At 39.2% G+C, this 18110-nt stretch overlaps 1 protein-coding gene, 1 non-coding gene and 1 pseudogene across 2 annotated transcripts; 1 reads left to right on the top strand and 2 right to left on the bottom strand.

The window, feature by feature from the left end:
* Positions 1–35: 35 nt before the first annotated feature.
* On the bottom strand, positions 36–1974 carry LOC106398380 (annotated as a pseudogene).
* Positions 1975–6877: 4903 nt separating this feature from the next.
* Positions 6878–7872, top strand: LOC106398381 (putative F-box/kelch-repeat protein At3g24610). Its single transcript, XM_013838947.3, has 2 exons — positions 6878–6922; positions 7069–7872. Exons 1-2 carry the CDS (start codon positions 6878–6880, stop codon positions 7870–7872), a joined length of 849 nt encoding a protein of 282 aa, XP_013694401.2.
* Positions 7873–7967: 95 nt separating this feature from the next.
* On the bottom strand, positions 7968–15876 carry LOC106402037. The gene is made up of 22 exons (XR_007323751.1): positions 14104–15876; positions 13896–14027; positions 13747–13825; positions 13573–13636; positions 13276–13389; positions 13096–13157; positions 12660–12716; positions 12392–12515; positions 11898–12032; positions 11476–11556; positions 11217–11330; positions 11042–11121; positions 10739–10874; positions 10457–10606; positions 10207–10292; positions 9775–9962; positions 9476–9568; positions 9157–9344; positions 8924–9046; positions 8668–8814; positions 8433–8549; positions 7968–8345 (listed from the first exon to the last, which is right to left on the bottom strand). It is a non-coding gene; the product is annotated as an uncharacterized LOC106402037 (transcript).
* Between the last annotated feature and the right edge of the window lie 2234 nt (positions 15877–18110).

The raw sequence follows: 18110 nt of genomic DNA, 5'->3' as shown, positions 1-18110 counted from the left end.
AAAGAGATAAGCAAATATCGATCTGTTCGTTCATTTTAATCAGAATCCTCATAAAGCTCACCATCAGATAACTCACTCAAACGTCCTCATATCAAGCTGGTAACGAAGTATACCACCAAACCCTCTGCAAAAACTGTGACCCTTCTTGGGACTTTTTAGTCACAAACTCTCAAGTTTACAACCACTCTAGCAGAGGCATACTTCTAGCTCAGCGTTGGTCTCTGCGTCATGGAAGTTGCATTGATCAGTCTTTCCCAAAATGCTTCACCAAAACTTCTCCACTGGTCGTACCTGCTGATATCAAGATTCTCCCACACAATAAGTGTCTCTATAGCACCCATCTCCAGAGCCTTTACAAGTGTCCTCCACACCAAACACATACTTCCCCGTCTCCTGACTTATCTCCTCAAAGTACTTCCCAATCAGTTTCTTCTCCTGTATGAACTTCACGTTGGAGAGAATCTCAGCAAACAGTTCAATCGCTTTGTTGAAACCGTTTTCACCTCCGTAAGAAACATCGACTATGTTCAGTATCTTTGCTTGAAGAGGCGGATCAAACATCTCAGACTGGCTAAGCTCAGTTTTGAAACCAGCTGAACCACCAAGAATCAGACCAGCGACATTAGGCTGACTTGTAGCCGGGTTGATGTAAAACTGCGTAGTAGCAACCTCAGCTGTTTTCCTGACATAGTTGTGTCTCTTCTCCTTCCTAAGACGAGCAAAACGAAGCGCAGATTGTCCTCCTCTTCCATGCTTCTTAGGGAGATCAACTGGTAAACTTGTGAAGAACCTCTTCAAAGACCCAAACAGTGTCACATTACCATCCATCACGATAAAACCAAACTTATCATCAGACTCAAGAAGCTCATTCAAGGCCTCAGTATGGAACTTTTTGTCACATAAGTACAAGGAAGCGTTAATGGCCTAAAGCGCTCGAAATCAAACGTGACTTCTTCTCTTTGCCATCATCGTTAACAATGGTTCCGGTTGAGACGACTCTTGATATAAAGATAATTCCATCGTAAAGATAAAACAACAATATATTCATTTGTTTGTACATATATAAAATGTATAACATATAAATTATTAATTTATAATTTTAATGGATCATATATTTACATAGATTTTTTTAAAAACGTATTATCTTATTATCTTATCGATTTGTGTTACATTTTGAGTCGGTCCAATTTAAATCAGAAAGTTTTATTAATTTATCGAGTATTAATTTATAGAGTTTATAGTGTATTGATAATTTGAGCTTTAATGCAACAATTTGTTATCAATTGTTAGTCTCCCAACCTTATTACATATTCTTTCAGAATGGGATAAAATAATATTTTAATTATTTTTCTTTTAAGCAATACCAAAGGATTGCGAACATGTTTGTTTTTAATATTTACATGAACCATTTTATGGTATTGTTGGATGCATGCAAATGAGACTTGAAAAATAAGAATTTCAACAAAGTTAACACGCCTTCGCCAAACTTTTAAAAAGATTTCAGTGCTTAAAGTAGTAAATATAGTTTACTAGTTAAAACAAATCTTTTTAGCTCAGATCTCCTTAAAATAAAATCATCTAACTTTTATTGATCAGTTCACTACACAATTTTAGTGCAGTTCTCAGGATAATTTCAAAGGATTCTTCGGTGGAGTACACATGGGGAATTGAACATAGCCATTATACCTATATAGGACATGCACATGCAAGACATGATGTTATTGGTTTTGTAAGGACTCCCCTATAGATTGCGAGCAGCTCACTCCACTGACCGCTTCTGATGTTCTTTTCTTGACCAAACATTTAGGTGAAGAAGCTATAAAGTCACGAAGGAAGCGTCTTTATGGAAGGAAGCGTCCAACCCAACACCTAAGAATGGTAATCCACAAAGTCACGAAGGAAGCGTCTCTCGGGAAACTCAAACACAGTAGAAGTTGATAAACATCTCGTCTCCAAGAGATTTAGTTCGCTGGTGGTTTCGCCAGAGTTTTACAAGACAAGATCGCTGATGGGTCACGCGGAGAAGTGCGTCTATGTGAGCTTAGGCCTGCCTCCGCACTTAATCCCACGCTGGTTCGTCCCCCACCCAACGCTAGACCCTGCCACCGGGAAGACCGTGAAGCGGGCTCAGCCCATACCTTTTTTCCCGTCTCAGCCTCGGGAAGGATCCGCCGTGGTGTCGTTGGACTGGAGCATCTATGTTTTCGGTGGATTGGTTAACGGCGAGCGCACGTCGGGTGTCTTACTCTTTGTTAGGAAAATTGGCGGATAATATTTTGTTTGAGAGGTTAAGATGAAATGTAGACGGTTTATATTTTTGATAGCTTTTGTATTTGGGAAAGAGATTTTCTACTAAGGCTTGTGTTTGGAGATTCTTTTAGAATCTTTCTTAGAAATCTTTCTTGAATGTTTTCTCTCAATTGCTTTTCTTGATGTGGGATGATTACAAATGGTGCTAAGCACCCCTATTTATACTAGTAAGTGGAGACTACAAGTTAGTTCTACACACTTCATCTTCTACACACTTCATCTTCTACACACTTCCTTTTCTACACACTTCTTCATCCTTCTCCATTTTTCTCTAGATATTTCTTCTTCTTGGGCTTCTTGGTTATAGCTTGATTAAAGATTAAACTTGGGCTAATGAGGGAAAACCCACCAAATCTCCCCCTTCCCGATTTAGCCCGAGACAGTTGCCATGCCCATGCCTTTGCAGCAATCTTCAAACTTCTTGATCGGTAATACATTGGTCATAAAGTCTGACCAGTTTTCGTCGGTGTGTACCTTTGTGAGATGTATGAGTTTCTCTTCAAGAACTTCTCGGATCCAATGATGCCGAATGTCAATGTGCTTCGAGCGAGAGTGAAACGTTGGATTCTTTGCTAAGTGAATAGCACTTTGGTTGTCACATAGCATGTTGTATTTTTCTTGCTTTACTCCCAACTCAAGCAAGAAGTTCTTCATCCATAGCATCTCCTTGCATGCTTCCGTTGCTGCGATGTACTCCGCTTCCGTGGTGGATAAGGCAACACACTTTTGTAGCTTTGATTGCCAAGAAACAGCTCCCCCTGCAAAGGTAGTCACAAATCCTGATGTAGATTTCCTTGAATCTTTATCACCAGCCCAATCTGCATCAGTGTAACCGTTCAACTCCAATTTTCCATTGCCAAAACATAGACACTTCTTCGTTGTGCCTCGTAGATAGCGTAGGATCCACTTAACTGTTTCCCAATGTTCTTTTCCTTGATTGGCGAGAAAGTGACTCACAACTCCTACGGCATAGGCAATGTCGGGTCTGGTGCACACCATAGCATACATGAGACTACCCACTGCTGATGCATATGGGGTAGTCTTCATTTCCTCTTTCTCCTTCTCACTTGTTGGACTTTGCTTCGAACTTAGCTTGAAATGTCCACCAAGTGGAGTGCTCACCGGCTCTGCTTTGTGTATGTTGAATCTCTCCAACACCCTTTCAACATATCTTTCTTGGGACAACCATAAAAGCTTATTTGGTCTATCCCGAGTGATCTTCATTCCAAGAATCTTTCTCGCTTGCCCCAGATCTTTCATCGCAAAACATCTTCCCAAATCTTTCTTCAATGCGGCTATCTTGTTGCGATCTTGACCCACAATTAACATATCATCAACATAGAGCAATAATATGAGAAAGTCGCCGCTTTCGTACCTCTTTATAAAGACGCAATGATCTCTTGAAGTTGTGATCCACCATGAAGGAGTCAAACTTCTTGTACCATTGTCTTGGAGCTTGCTTGAGACCGTAAAGACTCTTCTTTAATCGGCACACCAAGTCTTCTTTTCCTGTAACCTTGAATCCTTCAGGTTGCTTCATATAGATCTCCTCCTCGAGTTCACCATGTAGAAAGGCCGTCTTGACATCGAGTTGTTCAATCTCCAAGTCTAGAACCGCTGCTAGACCAAGAACCACTCGGATAGAGGACATCTTCACCACTGGAGAGAATATTTCTTCAAAATCAATGCCTTTCTTCTGGTTGAATCCTTTCACAACCAATCGAGCTTTGTATCTTGGATTTGAGTTTCTCTCCTCATGCTTCAACCTGTACACCCACTTGTTCTTCAAGGCTCTCTTTCCTTTTGGTAGCTTCATCAGCTCATAAGTGTGATTATCATGCAAGGATTGCATTTCATCTTGCATAGCTTCAACCCACTTATCTTTATGAGTGTCTCCTATGGCCTCCTCATAGCTTTGAGGCTCCCCCTCATCTGTAAGATTAACGTACTCATCTCGATAATATCTTACAGATGGTCTTGTCTCTCTTCCAGACCTTCTTGGCTCATGTTCTTCCTCTGGCTCCACTTGAACTTCTTCTTCACCTTCATCACCATTCGGGTCCATGATAGGATCCCCTTCGCCATCATCTCCAATCACTTGTTCATGATCTTGAGGCTTATGAGAATCTTCATTCCTTACAACCCTTAGCTTTGGTTTCTTTGATTTGTTGATGTCTTCGATTGTTTGATCTTTGAAGAAAACAACATCTCTGCTCCGGATAATTTTTCTGTTAACCGGATCCCAAAGCCGATAGCCAAAATCATCTCTTGGTGATCCAAGATAGATGCACTCTTTAGTCTTGGAGTCTAGCTTGGTTCGTTCATCCTTAGGTATATGAACAAACGCTCTGCAACCGAACACCTTCAAATGGTTGTAAGAGACCTTCTTACCCGACCAAATTTCCTCCGAGACATCGCCTTCCAAAGGAACTGATGGTGTAAGATTTATGACGTCCACTGCAGTCTTTATGGCTTCTCCCCAAAATGGCTTGGGTAGTTTAGCGTGAGAGAGCATGCATCGAACTCTTTCTGTGATCGTTCGATTCATTATTTCAGCTAGCCCGTTCAGTTGTGGCGTCTTTGGTGGTGTCTTCTCCATCCTGATTCCATGAGCTTTGCAAAACGCTTCAAAGGGACCTCGGTACTCTCCACCATTCTCAGATCGAACACACTTGAGTTTTTGACCCGTACTTCGCTCTGCTTGGGCTACAAACTCCTTGAAAGCATCAAGAACTTGATCTTTTGACTTCAAAAGGTATACACATACCTTCCTTGAATGGTCATCAATAAAGGTGACGAAATATGATGCCCCTCCATTGGATTTCTCGGACATGGAGCATACGTCAGTATGCACAAGATCAAGAATATGCTTTCTTCTCATAGGCGTAGATGATCTTCGGAAAGCGACTCTATGTTGTTTTCCGGCTAAGCAATCATGACATGGTGAGAGAGAAATACCTTTCATATCAGGAAGAAGTTTCTTGCGAGAAAGTATATTTAAACCTTTCTCACTCATATGCTCGAGTCTTCGGTGCCATATATCCATGTCATCACTTGCGACATTTACTTCTTCCTTGCAAAGTTTGGCTTGAGTCACGTATAATGAGCCTTCCTTTCTTCCTCGAGCCATGATCAAACTTCCTTTGGTTAACTTCCATTTGCCACCACCAAAATGACTGTCCAAGCCGGCATCATCGAGCTTTCCGGTTGATATGAGATTGAGTCGCATGTCGGGAACATGTCTCACATCCTTGAGAAATATCTTACATCCAGTGTTTGATGTAAGAATAACATCCCCCTTTCCAACGATCTTGCTTCTTCCTTGATTTCCCATTTGAACATTACCAAAGTCACCACTTTGATAGGTTGTGAAAAAGCTTCCATGAGGGGTGACGTGAAGAGAAGCACCAGAATCAATGATCCATGAGCTATCATCAGAGCTAAGATTACATTCTCCAACGAGATATAATTCTTTGCTCTGTTCTTCCACAATGGTGGTAGTCTTGTCTTCATGCTTATTTGTAGGATTGAGCCGGTCTGGTTTGATATTACCGGCTTGTTTGTCTTTCTTGAAAAACCGACATTCCGACTTCATGTGACCCGGCTTGCCACAGTAATAGCAGGTGACTCTCGAACGTGACTTAGATCTTCCTCGAGATTGGTCTCGTCCTCTGCTTCTGTTTTGGCCACGAGTCTCTTTTCTACCTCGTCTATCAACAATGTTAGCTTCCGAATAAGAACTCGAACCTCGCTCCTTCCTGCGAACTTCTTCGTTTAGAAGGCTATCAGTGACGGTGTCCATGGTAAGCTTTCCCTCCGGTGTTGAATTGCTTAGAGTGACAACTAGTGTGTCCCAAGTCTCCGGTAGTGAACTAAGGAGTAAAAGGGCTTGCATTTCGTCGTCAACCTTCATATCAACTTTGTTAAGCTGATTTACAATCCCCTTGAAATTGTTCAAGTGCTCCATCATGCTCTGGCCATCCTTGTACTCCAACTTTACCAACCGTCGAACAAGAAGAGCTTTGTTTCGAGGTGTTTTCTTTTGAATCATGGATTCAAGTTTTGTCCATAATTCAAAAGCATTTGTGTAGGTAGAGACATGTTCAAAGAGAGATCGGTCGACATACTTACGGATTACAGCAACCACCTTTCTATTAAGAATCTCCCATGCTTTATCATCCTTTCCTTCCGGCTTATCCTTCATGATGATGGGCTCATGCAAATCCTTACAATAAAAGTGATCTTCCATCATCGGTTTCCAATAAGAGAAGTTGTCCGTCGTGAGCTTGAACATGTCACCTTCAAAGGTAACGGTGGCCTCCATCTTCACTTCTTCAAAGATAACGGTAACCTTGCTCTGATACCAGCTGTTGGGAAAATTGGCGGATAATATTTTTTTTGAGAGGTTAAGATGAAATGTAGACGGTTTATATTTTTGATAGCTTTTGTATTTGGGAAAGGGATTTTCTACTAAGGCTTGTGTTTGAAGATTCTTTTAGAATCTTTCTTAGAACTCTTTTTTGAATGTTTTCTCTCAATTGCTTTTCTTGATGTGGGATGATTACAAATGGTGCTAAGCACCCCTATTTATACTAGTAAGTGGAAACTACAAGTTAGTTCTACACACTTCATCTTCTACACACTTCATCTTCTAAACACTTCCTTTTCTACACACTTCTTCATCCTTCTCTATTTTTCTCTAGATATTTCTTTCTTCTTGGACTTCTTGGTTATAGCTTGATTAAAGATTAAACTTAGGCTAATGAGGGAAAACCCAACGCTCTTGGATTGCCGGTATCACACTTGGCACCAAGTGACTCCCATGAGAGTGGCCCGAGCATCCGCCACGGCTCAAGTGGTGAACGGAAAGATATACGTGTTGGGAGGCTGCAAAGACAGGGACTGGGGGAAGTGCCGGACGAGGAGGATCCGGATACACGCCCTAGGATGAGTTTGATCCATGGGAGTGTGGTGATAGAGGACAAGATATACGTGATTGATTTATGGAATAGAACCTTCTTCTACTCCCTAAGCCAGTGTAAATGGGGGAGAGGGAGTCCGGCGAGGCTAGAATCACCGTCTATGAATAGAAGGGATTGGTGTGTGGTTGATAACGTGTTATACAGTGTTGGTAACGACGGGTGTATTTATTGGTGTGAGCCACATGAGTTGGATCGGTGTGCTGGAGTGGGGATGAATTGGACTGAGTTGTTAAGTCACCCAATGAAACGGCTGCAGGACAAGCTCACTAGATCGAGAGTGGCTCACTTTGGTGGGAAGATGGCAAGAGTGTGGGAGAAGACGACGCGCAATTTCACCAAATGCCTTGAAGATATACTTCCCGGGGCCAAACTCGCCGGCTCTGGCCACAATGTTGTTGTCTTCTGGAAAGAGCTCGTACCAGAAAAGAGCGTGGGCATTTGGTGTGCTGAGTTTTCGTTTAAAGGGTGCAACAAATGGGGCTTTATGTTTGGCCTGCTTGAGTGTTCCAATGCTATCCTCACTCTTGATCCTATCTTGGATCGCGCTAAGGTCTTGTACACTATCTCCGTTGATGTCTGAAAACTACCCAAAAATATAATCCAACTTTCCTTGTACATCTCCCTTTATAATGATGAAATTTTAATCTAATAAATATTGTCTTTGCCTCTAACAAGTAGTTTTGAAATAGATATATTAGATGTTAACAATGGATGTATATTGTTCTTCTCATCAAGATTCAATCTCAAATGTAGTATTATTCTCCTACTGTACATCAGAAATAGAAGATGCATGCATTGCCCTCTATCATTAAGGCAACAATGTATATGATGTTTAGAGTTGGATCCTTTCGGTGAGAATCCGCAAAATCTCTCACCAATCTTTTCAGTGCTCGAGCGTGTTTCCCTTGCATATTGCCCCCCTCCTAAACTGTTATTACTTCCAAAGTTGCAGCCTTTGTTCTCAAGGTAATCGATCCCTGCGCCTCCCAGAGCTTCCGACCATTCCCTCACTATGTTTTCTGCTTCTCCTTGCTTTAGATACTCTGCCCACACCTGAAAACAAAAAGAAACAAACAGCAGATGAATTAGAACGAACAAGACAGAAGAGGAGTTCGGTTTCAATGTAATCACGAGACAAACCGCGGAGTTTAGCCATCCTTGGAGAGATTTCCAACACAACATTCCTTTCCATGACGTTCTCTCACATAAAGTGCAGATCGCAGCTAATTGTTGAAGTATTGTCGAACACTTATGGACCTAAAACAAACCGAAAAGGTGAATCAATAGACACCACAATCCATAACTGAGGGAGAGATTTTTGTTTAGAATTCTTTACCCTTGACATAGCTGCAACTCCAAGTAGAGCATAGACTACCCTTGACATAGCTGCAACTCCAAGTAGAGCATAGACTAGGTTAGACAAAAGTCCCTCTCCACAGTGAGATACAACCTGGACAGTGACCACACTGAATGATCCTTCCGATTTGCAATTCACCGTTTCAATCATGGAAGAAAGCGAAAGCTCCAAGAAACCCGAGTACATGTCAAAAACATTACATAATTAATCATGCTTATGACCAAAGAGTCTTGTATGCCAAAAGTTGATGCCATGTTTTAGATAGTAAAACCACTGCACACATACCTGACAAGTACGACATCGCAGCTAAAGCAGCGCCACGGTGCATAGCTGTACAACAAATAGCCGCTTTTTGGAAAGAAATTTCAAGAAGTGTTCCACAAGTACCCAACAATTCCTGTTTCATCAAAAAAGAAATGGAACCAACCCTTCACCACAAGACTCCTCTTTGTTTTGCAAGATGAATAAGAAGTTAAACTTCAACGAGCAAAGGAATGATTGCAACACCTTATGACAACCGCGGATTAACGCTGATGCGAAATTCACATATGATTCCACCAAATCGGGTTCTTGGTCGCATATATATCACGAGTTTATCCCCATCAGTGATGATGCTTGAGTAAATCTCTCAAACGTGGTGATAAACAAGGACCCGTATGCCTCCTTTTCACAAAATTCGTCAGCGATAACACACGCTGTGATAATAAGTGCGTGGAAAAGGCATATTGTCAGAGAGCTCGTTTATAATATATTATTAAATGACAGAAACCTAATGAATCAAAGCTAGCATCCAAAGTGGGGTATGTACCTCAATTATGAAGCTCACCTGTTCTTATGTAACATTCCTGGCTTTGAAATGACAGAAAATTTCTAGATAGACACTCCAGTACACTGGGTAGTAACAGCATAAAGTGCCCACCTGTAAATAATGCAAATAATATAATAACTACTATCCATAATAATCCTAAATCATTGGCATAGTCAGACTCTTACAGTAGGAAGCAATATATAATTGGTTATTCACTAGTGTACAAGATGCTTTGGGATAGAGAAGTGTTACATGATCTTAAGGCATGACAGGATGAATGTAACGTAGTAGAATAAGGAGATAAGAGAGTCTGAAACCTGACGACTGAACTGCCACTGAAAGAGCACGGCATGCTGCAGCAGCTAAACTTCCACTCTCCATGTGTTCAGACCTGAACAGCTTCTCCAAAATGGGCCAGAACGCAGTCAACAAAGAAAGGATTGGACCATCCGCCACAGGGACAGATGACAGAGACGTGGCAAGGTGGCTGAATACAGTTCCAATCCTAAATCATTGAACAAGTGAAAAACAACTTCATCAATCATATATTCTTATCAATATTTGTACCTCTAATAAAAAAGCTTCCAAGTTCCAAAGATCATGGTTTGCAGTTATCAAAAGTTATCAGAACGAAAATATGCAATGTCAACTATGGAATGTTTTCATAGATGAATTGAAGTTCCCACGCTGGCTGCTTGATTAAAAAGCATTTAAGCAAAATAGTAAATACAGCAGTCACAGAAGCAGACCTGTAAAGACCTCTTGTAACAGAGCTAACCATTCTTGTGTAAGTTGCTGGGTTCTGTCTACTAGAAGGCTCGACGTCACCATCTACCTATATTCATCAGAGGTATTAGTCCAAATTCTATTTCAGACGTGCATCATCTGTGGACACTTTGCTGACTATTTTTCCATCAATGCAGATAATGAACAAACAGTTACTTGGGCAGCAAGAAAATGATCAAGAACTCTTTCTAACTGAACAAAATAGACACTTACAAGTTTTGAGAGAACTCCATAACTGGACGAAAGCAATTGAGTTAACAATTTATTTTGTAGCTATTTGTTAGCAACAGAGCCGAGAATCACAGTGATAGCCCTAATGACTTCTTCTTCATCTTCTAACGCCAAATTCCACTGATCCAAACACTAAGGAAAGTAAAAGTATAATGATTCAGGAGACAATATGTATATATATATATATATATATATATATATATATGTCAGTGTAACTTGAAGCCTGTCTTAACAGTTAACGAAAGGGGTGCATGAAGCTGAAACCTCTCCTATCCGCATCAAGATGTCTAACTTAGATGTTTCCTGTACTACAGCTGGAGGATCTTCACAAATTTTACGAAGAGCAGAGGCACAAGCATGTGAACAAATGGGTTCAGAAATCACTCCTGCAAGAAATAATCTGAAAGCAAAAAAAAACATACAATCAGACCAATTGATGTTATGAGATATGAACATACACATCTCCTTACAGGAGACCGGAAAAATACAAATCAGAATGGAAATGAATATAAAAACTGGAATTGTAACTGTATTATGTTGAACGGTCACTGAAGAAAGTAGACTTACAGCAAGGGTCTACCGTTACTTGGAAAAACAGAGATCCATCTTGAAAAGGAGCTAACAACATCTGCCAGCGATCTATATACCTAAAAGTTGATTATAGTTAAATGTTGATTGCATTAACAGTACAAGAAAAATATTGGTAAGCCAAAAGACAAAGCAAGAGTATGAACTGACATACAACACATCTAAACCCCTTGAGCTCACTGGATGGCCTGACAGAGAATGCAGAAACCAATTGCATGATCAATGAAAAATCAAAAGCCTCTCCCCCTTGCAAGATAATCTCAGAAACCTGACACGGTAGAATCAGTAAAGATAAGGAATCAACAGTGAAGAACCCAGACAAGGTGATCCTACACCTCTTGGGGGTGCTTTAAAACAAGAAATTTAAAACGAAGCAGCTTGATTGGAAGAATAAAATGTTGAGGTGTGCTCACCGCGTTAAGAGCAAACAACTTCGCCTCAATCTCCCTCAAGGGCATCGAAATATTTGAAGAAGGTAGGCCACCAAAAAATAACTACGGGTACATCGGCAAGAAAAAGTTAAATAATATGACAAAAATAACTGAATACTTTGTCACAGAACATGAAAGGGCAAAAATTACTTATAAAGCAACCATCTAACTAAAGTAATCCAAGACACCAGAGTAAAGTAATACTCTAAAAGACTCAACGTTATACAGAGCATGGTTTACTAATAGAACCCATGAGAACTAATCAGATATGGAAGAAGTATTGAACGCTACTTTCAACCTCACATTTAAGAAATAAATCAATCCTGCCTCATTCATAATACAAAATAGTCGCGTGGCAGATACTGAATCAAGTAATAATTTTGAATTGTGAAGTGAGGGGACACCTTACTCACAAATGTTGTTGGATGAAGTAGCTGACAAATATCTACCAAGAGCTCGAGAAGATTATTTCTAAAATGCAACAGGCCATCAGGCAGGTCTAGCCATGAACTCTCATCACTGGAGGTAAACTCATCGACCTGAAGACAGATTGCTAAGGAATTTTAGAACCACAAAAAAGGACTATCAGTATAAGTACAATTAATAACATAGTTGTTCAATAATTTGTTAACTTAATAATATTCAGGAAATTGGCAAACTAAAAAAACAATATGTGTTAATACAGCGAGTTTAATAAAATTTCCACCATAACCGTAATAGTTGACAAACTTAACAATGAGAACTATATAAATATGAAGGAAATATTTCTAGGTTAACATAAAAAATACACTGAAACTTGTATCTCCAAGGAGTTTCAATTGCTGCGATTGATATGATAGCTTCTATAGTTATAATACCGAAAGAAACATTGAACTTAAGAAAGTTTCTAAGATGTAACCTGAGAGCGCAGCACAAGAGCATCAACCAAAGCTGAGAAAACTGGGAGAAATATATCTTTCACGCGATTTCTGTCATTCTGTCTGTTCTCATCTAGGCTAATAATATATGTCGCAAAGCCTGACCTAAGATAAGGAAAAATAGACATAAGTCTGAGTTCGGATGCCAGCAAAAATCTCTCCGCTAGGATGACAGAAAAGAAAAGAAACAATCTACATGTTTGGAAAGAAGCATAATAAGAAAGAAAGAAAGAAAGAAAGAAAGAATACCAAAACTGTACAGTTGAGTCTGCAATCTCCCAGTCTTCACTTGGAAATGACACGCAACTGGAGAAGCAGTGAAGAAGAATAAAATGTAAGATATTAATCGCAATCGAAAGAACATGTCATATTTGAAAAAGAAACTGAGCAAGTCAGCTTCAAATTGCACCAACATTGTGAATATCTAGATTGTTAAGCAATTAAGGCCTGGTGTGTTTAAAATGTCAAAGTTTATGTTTCTGTTTTCATAAAAAGAAAATGGGAAAACATTTTCATTTTTCACAAGATATTTTTACAAAATGCAAACATAAACCGAAGCGGGAATTCGTTTGGTGTTGGCAACTAACAAAAAAAATTAAAATGCTAAAGGTTGTGAGTTTATTTGGAAAAATACAGAGTAGATAACAAAGCAAACGCAGAAAAGAAATAAAAGCCTTATATTCACCTCAAAAGGGCGTCAGTAAGAATAAGCGCTTCAGAGCTTGCTTCAACAATCAAGCATGGTGCCTAGAACAAAACTGACATGAGTCTCACAAAAAGAAAAAGAAAAAAGTTAAGTGAAGAGCAAAAACATCCCAGCACTGAATGCATACTGGTCAGAGAATAAAATAGAATAAATACTCACAGCCTGTCCAATCTCAGACATCAAGCATGCCAAGCCAGAGACAACTTTAAAATCAGCATTTAGAAGCGTAACTTTAAGCAACTGTACTTTGTACAATAAAACCTGAGGAAGATCCTGCAAGAAAGAAACAAGTCAAAGCTATTAAAATCCAAAAGCAGATACATTTTTGCCATTGAACTATATAAGATAATATGTTAATATTAAACCCTATGCAATAACATTGTCATGAATGAACAAATCAGACCACAAGACAAAAACAAAACAAAAATGCCAATAAAATGTAGTTCAAGCATATACCTCATAAGTCATGACGAGTCACAAGTTCAACAAGCAGCTCAATGGCGAGATCAAAAGTAGTACCCTAGGGAACGCAGAGCAGAGGAATCAAAACCCAAGAAAGAAAGAGAAAGGCACTCTGTAGAAAAGTGATAGTAAGTAATTAAAACTAACTACACCAGTAAGGAAACTCACCAGGAGAGCGTTAAAGACGTAGTTAAGAAGGGGATGCGACCGCGCCCTGTGGAATCTCGGAGAAACATCCAGCACGGACCTAATGATAAAGGGGGAAAGACATCATCAACGTATAATCCGGAGGAATGCCACATACAAAACAAATATACTTGAAACGTAGAGCAACTCAGTAAACAACGAAGTATTTTCCGGTTGTTGTCATGCGGGTATAGAGGGGAGGCGAATTGCTTCTCAGACTGCTGGAGTAAGAAATCAAGAACCATGGAAGTATGCAAGAGCAACTGTTACAAAGACAAAAAAAGCAAGGTAAGTACAAGAACGATGAACGAAGAGAAAAAAAAAAGAAATGAGAACAACCTCCTGGCGAAGACTAGACTGATGAGAAAAGTATCAGATATCTCTTCAGGAAGGACAGTTAAAAGCTCAAGCAAGACGACATTACCCTCATCGTGAGCTTGAAGACTTTGAAGCGCGAACATAAGCTTATCAAATGGCTTCGAATAAAGATCCGCGTGAAGGATCGTGATTCAACACATGGATTGCTTCTGCTACTTGCCTCCATTCACTCCAAAATTGCACTCTCCTCTGCTTCTGTACCTCTTCTTCTTCAATTTTGATTCAATACTTCGGTTTATTTTAATTAGAAAGCCGAAACAAAAACAAAGACAAGTGTGCAATGTTAATATGGGCCAAACATGTTGACTTAAATTTGGGCTTTAAGGCCCATAATGATACCCAGACCAAGTCAGCTCTTGCTATAACTCGCCCATCAATTGGTAGGAATTTTGGGTGTATACGTGTCCATGTCATTGCTTATTTGATACTACTATTTAAAAATTATACAATGTGAAACTATAAAAAAGTACTCTGTTGTTATGAATAAAAAGAGAGGGTTATAGTTATATTATAGTATTATTATTGTCTCATGTATATATGTGAAATGAAGGTAGAAAAAGAGGAGTAAATGAAACTATGATTCTTGATTATTGATTTCTACGTAGTCCTTACAAAATGCATGAGAAGCTATATTTATAGCAATGGTAAGTCGGTTAGTTTTACCGACATATAACAAAAATACAAAAGAAGAAGATAAACATTATCTTCTAAATAGATAATCATTATCATAACACTCCCCCTTGATTATCTATTTTGTGTTACGTAGTGTCTCGTTAAAAACGTAGTCATGGAAAAACTTACTGGGACAAAAACCATGACAAGGAAAAAAAAGTACACTGGTGTAATCTCCCCCTGAAAATAATGGACATAGTTTTTTCTTCACAGATCGCGCAAATACCGCATTCCGACGCCGTACACATGTTTTCGGAATGTTGTAGTCGAAAGAGCTTTGGTGAACAAGTCAGCCGGATTTTCGCATGACCGTACATACTCAATGTCCACTTCTTTATTTTTCTCAAGTTCACGTATGTATGAGAAAAATCTTGGAGGGATGTGCTTTGTTCTGTCATTCTTAATGTAGCCATCCTTGAGCTGAGCAACACAAGCCGAATTATCTTCAAATATTTTTGTCGGCTCTTTCTTGTTAACTACTCCGCTTGATTCTTGTATGTGGTGACTCATTGACCGAAGCCATACACATTCTCGACATGCTTCGTGAAGCGCAATAATTTCAGCATGATTCGAAGAAGCCGCAACCAGAGTTTGTTTCTGGGACCGCCAAGAGATCGCGGTTCCACCAATTGTAAAAACATAGCCGGTTTGCGATTGAGCCTTATGAGGATCTGATAAGTATCATGCATCTGCAAAACCAACCATACCAAACTCGGGTTTTCTAAAATACATTAACCCTAAATCAACTGTACCTTGAAGGTAACGGAATAAGTGCTTTATTCTGCCCCAATGCCTGCGAGTAGGAGCAGAACTATATCTCACCAGTAGATTAGTAGCAAAAGTTATATCTGGTCTGGTACAGTTTGCAAGATATAACAGCACACCGATAGCACTCATATAAGGTACTTCTGGACCTAATATCTTCTCGTTATTTTCGCAGGGCCTAAAAGGATCACTCTCAACATTGAGAGATCTACCAATCATTGGAGTACTCAAAGGAGTTGCTTTGTCCATACGAAAGCGTTTCAATAACCTTTTCGTATAGTTTGATTGATGCACAAATATCCCTTCTCGGAGATGCTCTATCTGGAGCCCAAGACAAAACTTTGTCTTGCTGAGATCTTTGATTTCAAACTCCTCTTTCATATGAGTTCGAGCATCATCAACCTCCTTTTGAGTTCCAATTATGTTCAGGTCATCTACAAAGCCAGATGACGATTTCTTTATAAAAACGGATGGACATATCGCATTATTCACATATCCTTTACTCAAAAGATATTCACTTAAGCGATTGTACCACATGCGTCCGGATTGCTTTAATCCGTAAAGTGATCACTGTAACTTGACCGAACAAATCTCCCTGGATTTTTATTTCAATGCCCCTGGCATTTTCAATCCCTCAGGGAGTTTCATATATATATCGTTATTCAACGATCTATACAAATATGCAGTCACAACGTCCATGAGATGCATCTCAAGATTTTTAGATGCCGTTAGGCTCATCAAAAATCTAAACGTAATTGCATCCATTACCGAGGAATACATTTCCTCAAAATCAATTCCCGGTCTCTAAGAAAATCTTTGGGCAACTAATCAGGTTTTATATCGTATTACTTTTCTCACGAATACCCACTTATACCCAACAAGATTTATATTCTCAGGCGTTATGACTATAGGTCCAAAGACATTCCTTTTATTTAGGGAGAATAATTCAATTTGAATGGCCTTCTGCCACTCCTCCCAATCATGTCTTTTTAACATTCCAAAATGAACCTTGGATCGGGATCATCACTTTTATGATCGATCTCTTTGGACAGAAAAGGAGAACATTCCATCAACATCTTTTATCTTATAACTTTTCATCAAGGGTGTAGTTGATGGAAATCTCATACTGTTATGTTCCCTTTTCGTCATTTGGATCATTTCTATTTGGTTCATCTTGACCTTTTTCATTTATGCCTTCTTTCAAACATTTTTCAGTATCAGGTTCTTCTGGAACCTTTCCACTTATGCCTTCTTTCAGACATCTTATAATATCAGGTTCTTCTGGAACCTTACCATTTATGCCTTCTTTCAGACATCTTTCAGTATCAGGTTTTCTTTGAACCTTTCCACTGATGTCTTCTTTCAGACATTTTTCAGTATCAGGTTCTTCTGGAACCTTGCAACTTTTCTCAAGCAATTTTTTTCGGGGATTTTTATCTCTAGAACCCGCTAGTCTCCCCCTCTTTAACTGAACCCTAGGCTCATTCATTTTGTTACCATCAGTTTTTTCTTTAGGAACATCAACTCTTGATGGAACATTTTCAGCGGGTATATCATGTCGTATATGTGAACACATTTGGTAACTGGTTTGCCAAATTATGCAAATGCACAATTTCTTGAATTTCCAGCTCTCTTTGATTCGTAGGGGGATCAAAGTGTAACAACGACTATGTACACCAAGTAATCTCTTTAGAAAATTTTCCAATTCTTCCCCCTAACGCTGGAAATTCATCCTCATTAAATGGCAATCGGCAAAATGTGCCATAAACATATCACCAAATACTGGTTCAAGATACCTTATATACGGCTTATTCTAACTCTTCCAGAGTTTTATACATTTCCGAGAGCATCTTTAACTCTCCAGAAACTTCTAAATATCAAGATGCAACTCAAGTCGTTTTTGTCCTACCAGACAATTCAATATACTACATCTATTTTAATTTTTCTCCAGTGACCTTGGAACAAGACGTTTTTCATACCTCAAGGTCAGCTTTCATTTCATTCTCTGGAGAAATATATACCTTGGACTTTTGGTCCAAAAATCTCTCATTTTTCTAACGAGATTTATATCGAATTAAGGGCCAATCAATTCACTCTACCCTCATACATAGAGGTAGATTCATAATCCTTATTTATATAGCGCTTTTCCATTTATTGTCGACAATCTATTTTCTCTTTGGTTTCATCTTTTTACCCGTACTGATATGGTTAATCGAGATCTCTTTATCATCATCAATGATTTATCCAGGTACCTGACTATTATATTAACCATATCAACGGTCTCATCATGAGATTCATCCTCTATTTATATTTTTGCTCCTTTTCGAGGACTCTTTGGAACCAAAATGGTCTATTACGTCTTTAGCGTGCCATAGACTCATATATCGTCCTTTTAGGACACTATTTTCTTATTGGAGCATTTTCAGCGGGAATATGAGATTTCATTATTTCATCAAAATGTCTGGCAGGCATTTTGTAAATAGATTATCCTACTTTTCATTGTCATCCATTTCACATATCTTATTCCATCA

Source organism: Brassica napus, chromosome C5, assembly GCF_020379485.1.
Source record: "Brassica napus cultivar Da-Ae chromosome C5, Da-Ae, whole genome shotgun sequence".
In the NCBI taxonomy this organism is placed as follows: Eukaryota; Viridiplantae; Streptophyta; class Magnoliopsida; order Brassicales; family Brassicaceae; genus Brassica; species Brassica napus.
The sequence above is the reverse complement of the archived record's forward strand: the minus strand, read 5'-3'. Positions and strand labels throughout refer to the sequence as shown.

What these genes read in the sequence shown, in the direction of transcription:
- LOC106398381 (XM_013838947.3), top strand. Translation starts at nt 6,878, where the DNA reads ATGGTGCTAAGCACCCCTATTTATACTAGTAAGTGGAAACTACAA. An exon ending in CTAGTAAGTGGAAACTACAA is followed by an intron (nt 6,923 to 7,068) that starts GTTAGTTCTACA and finishes GATTAAACTTAG; the next exon opens with GCTAATGAGGGAAAACCCAA.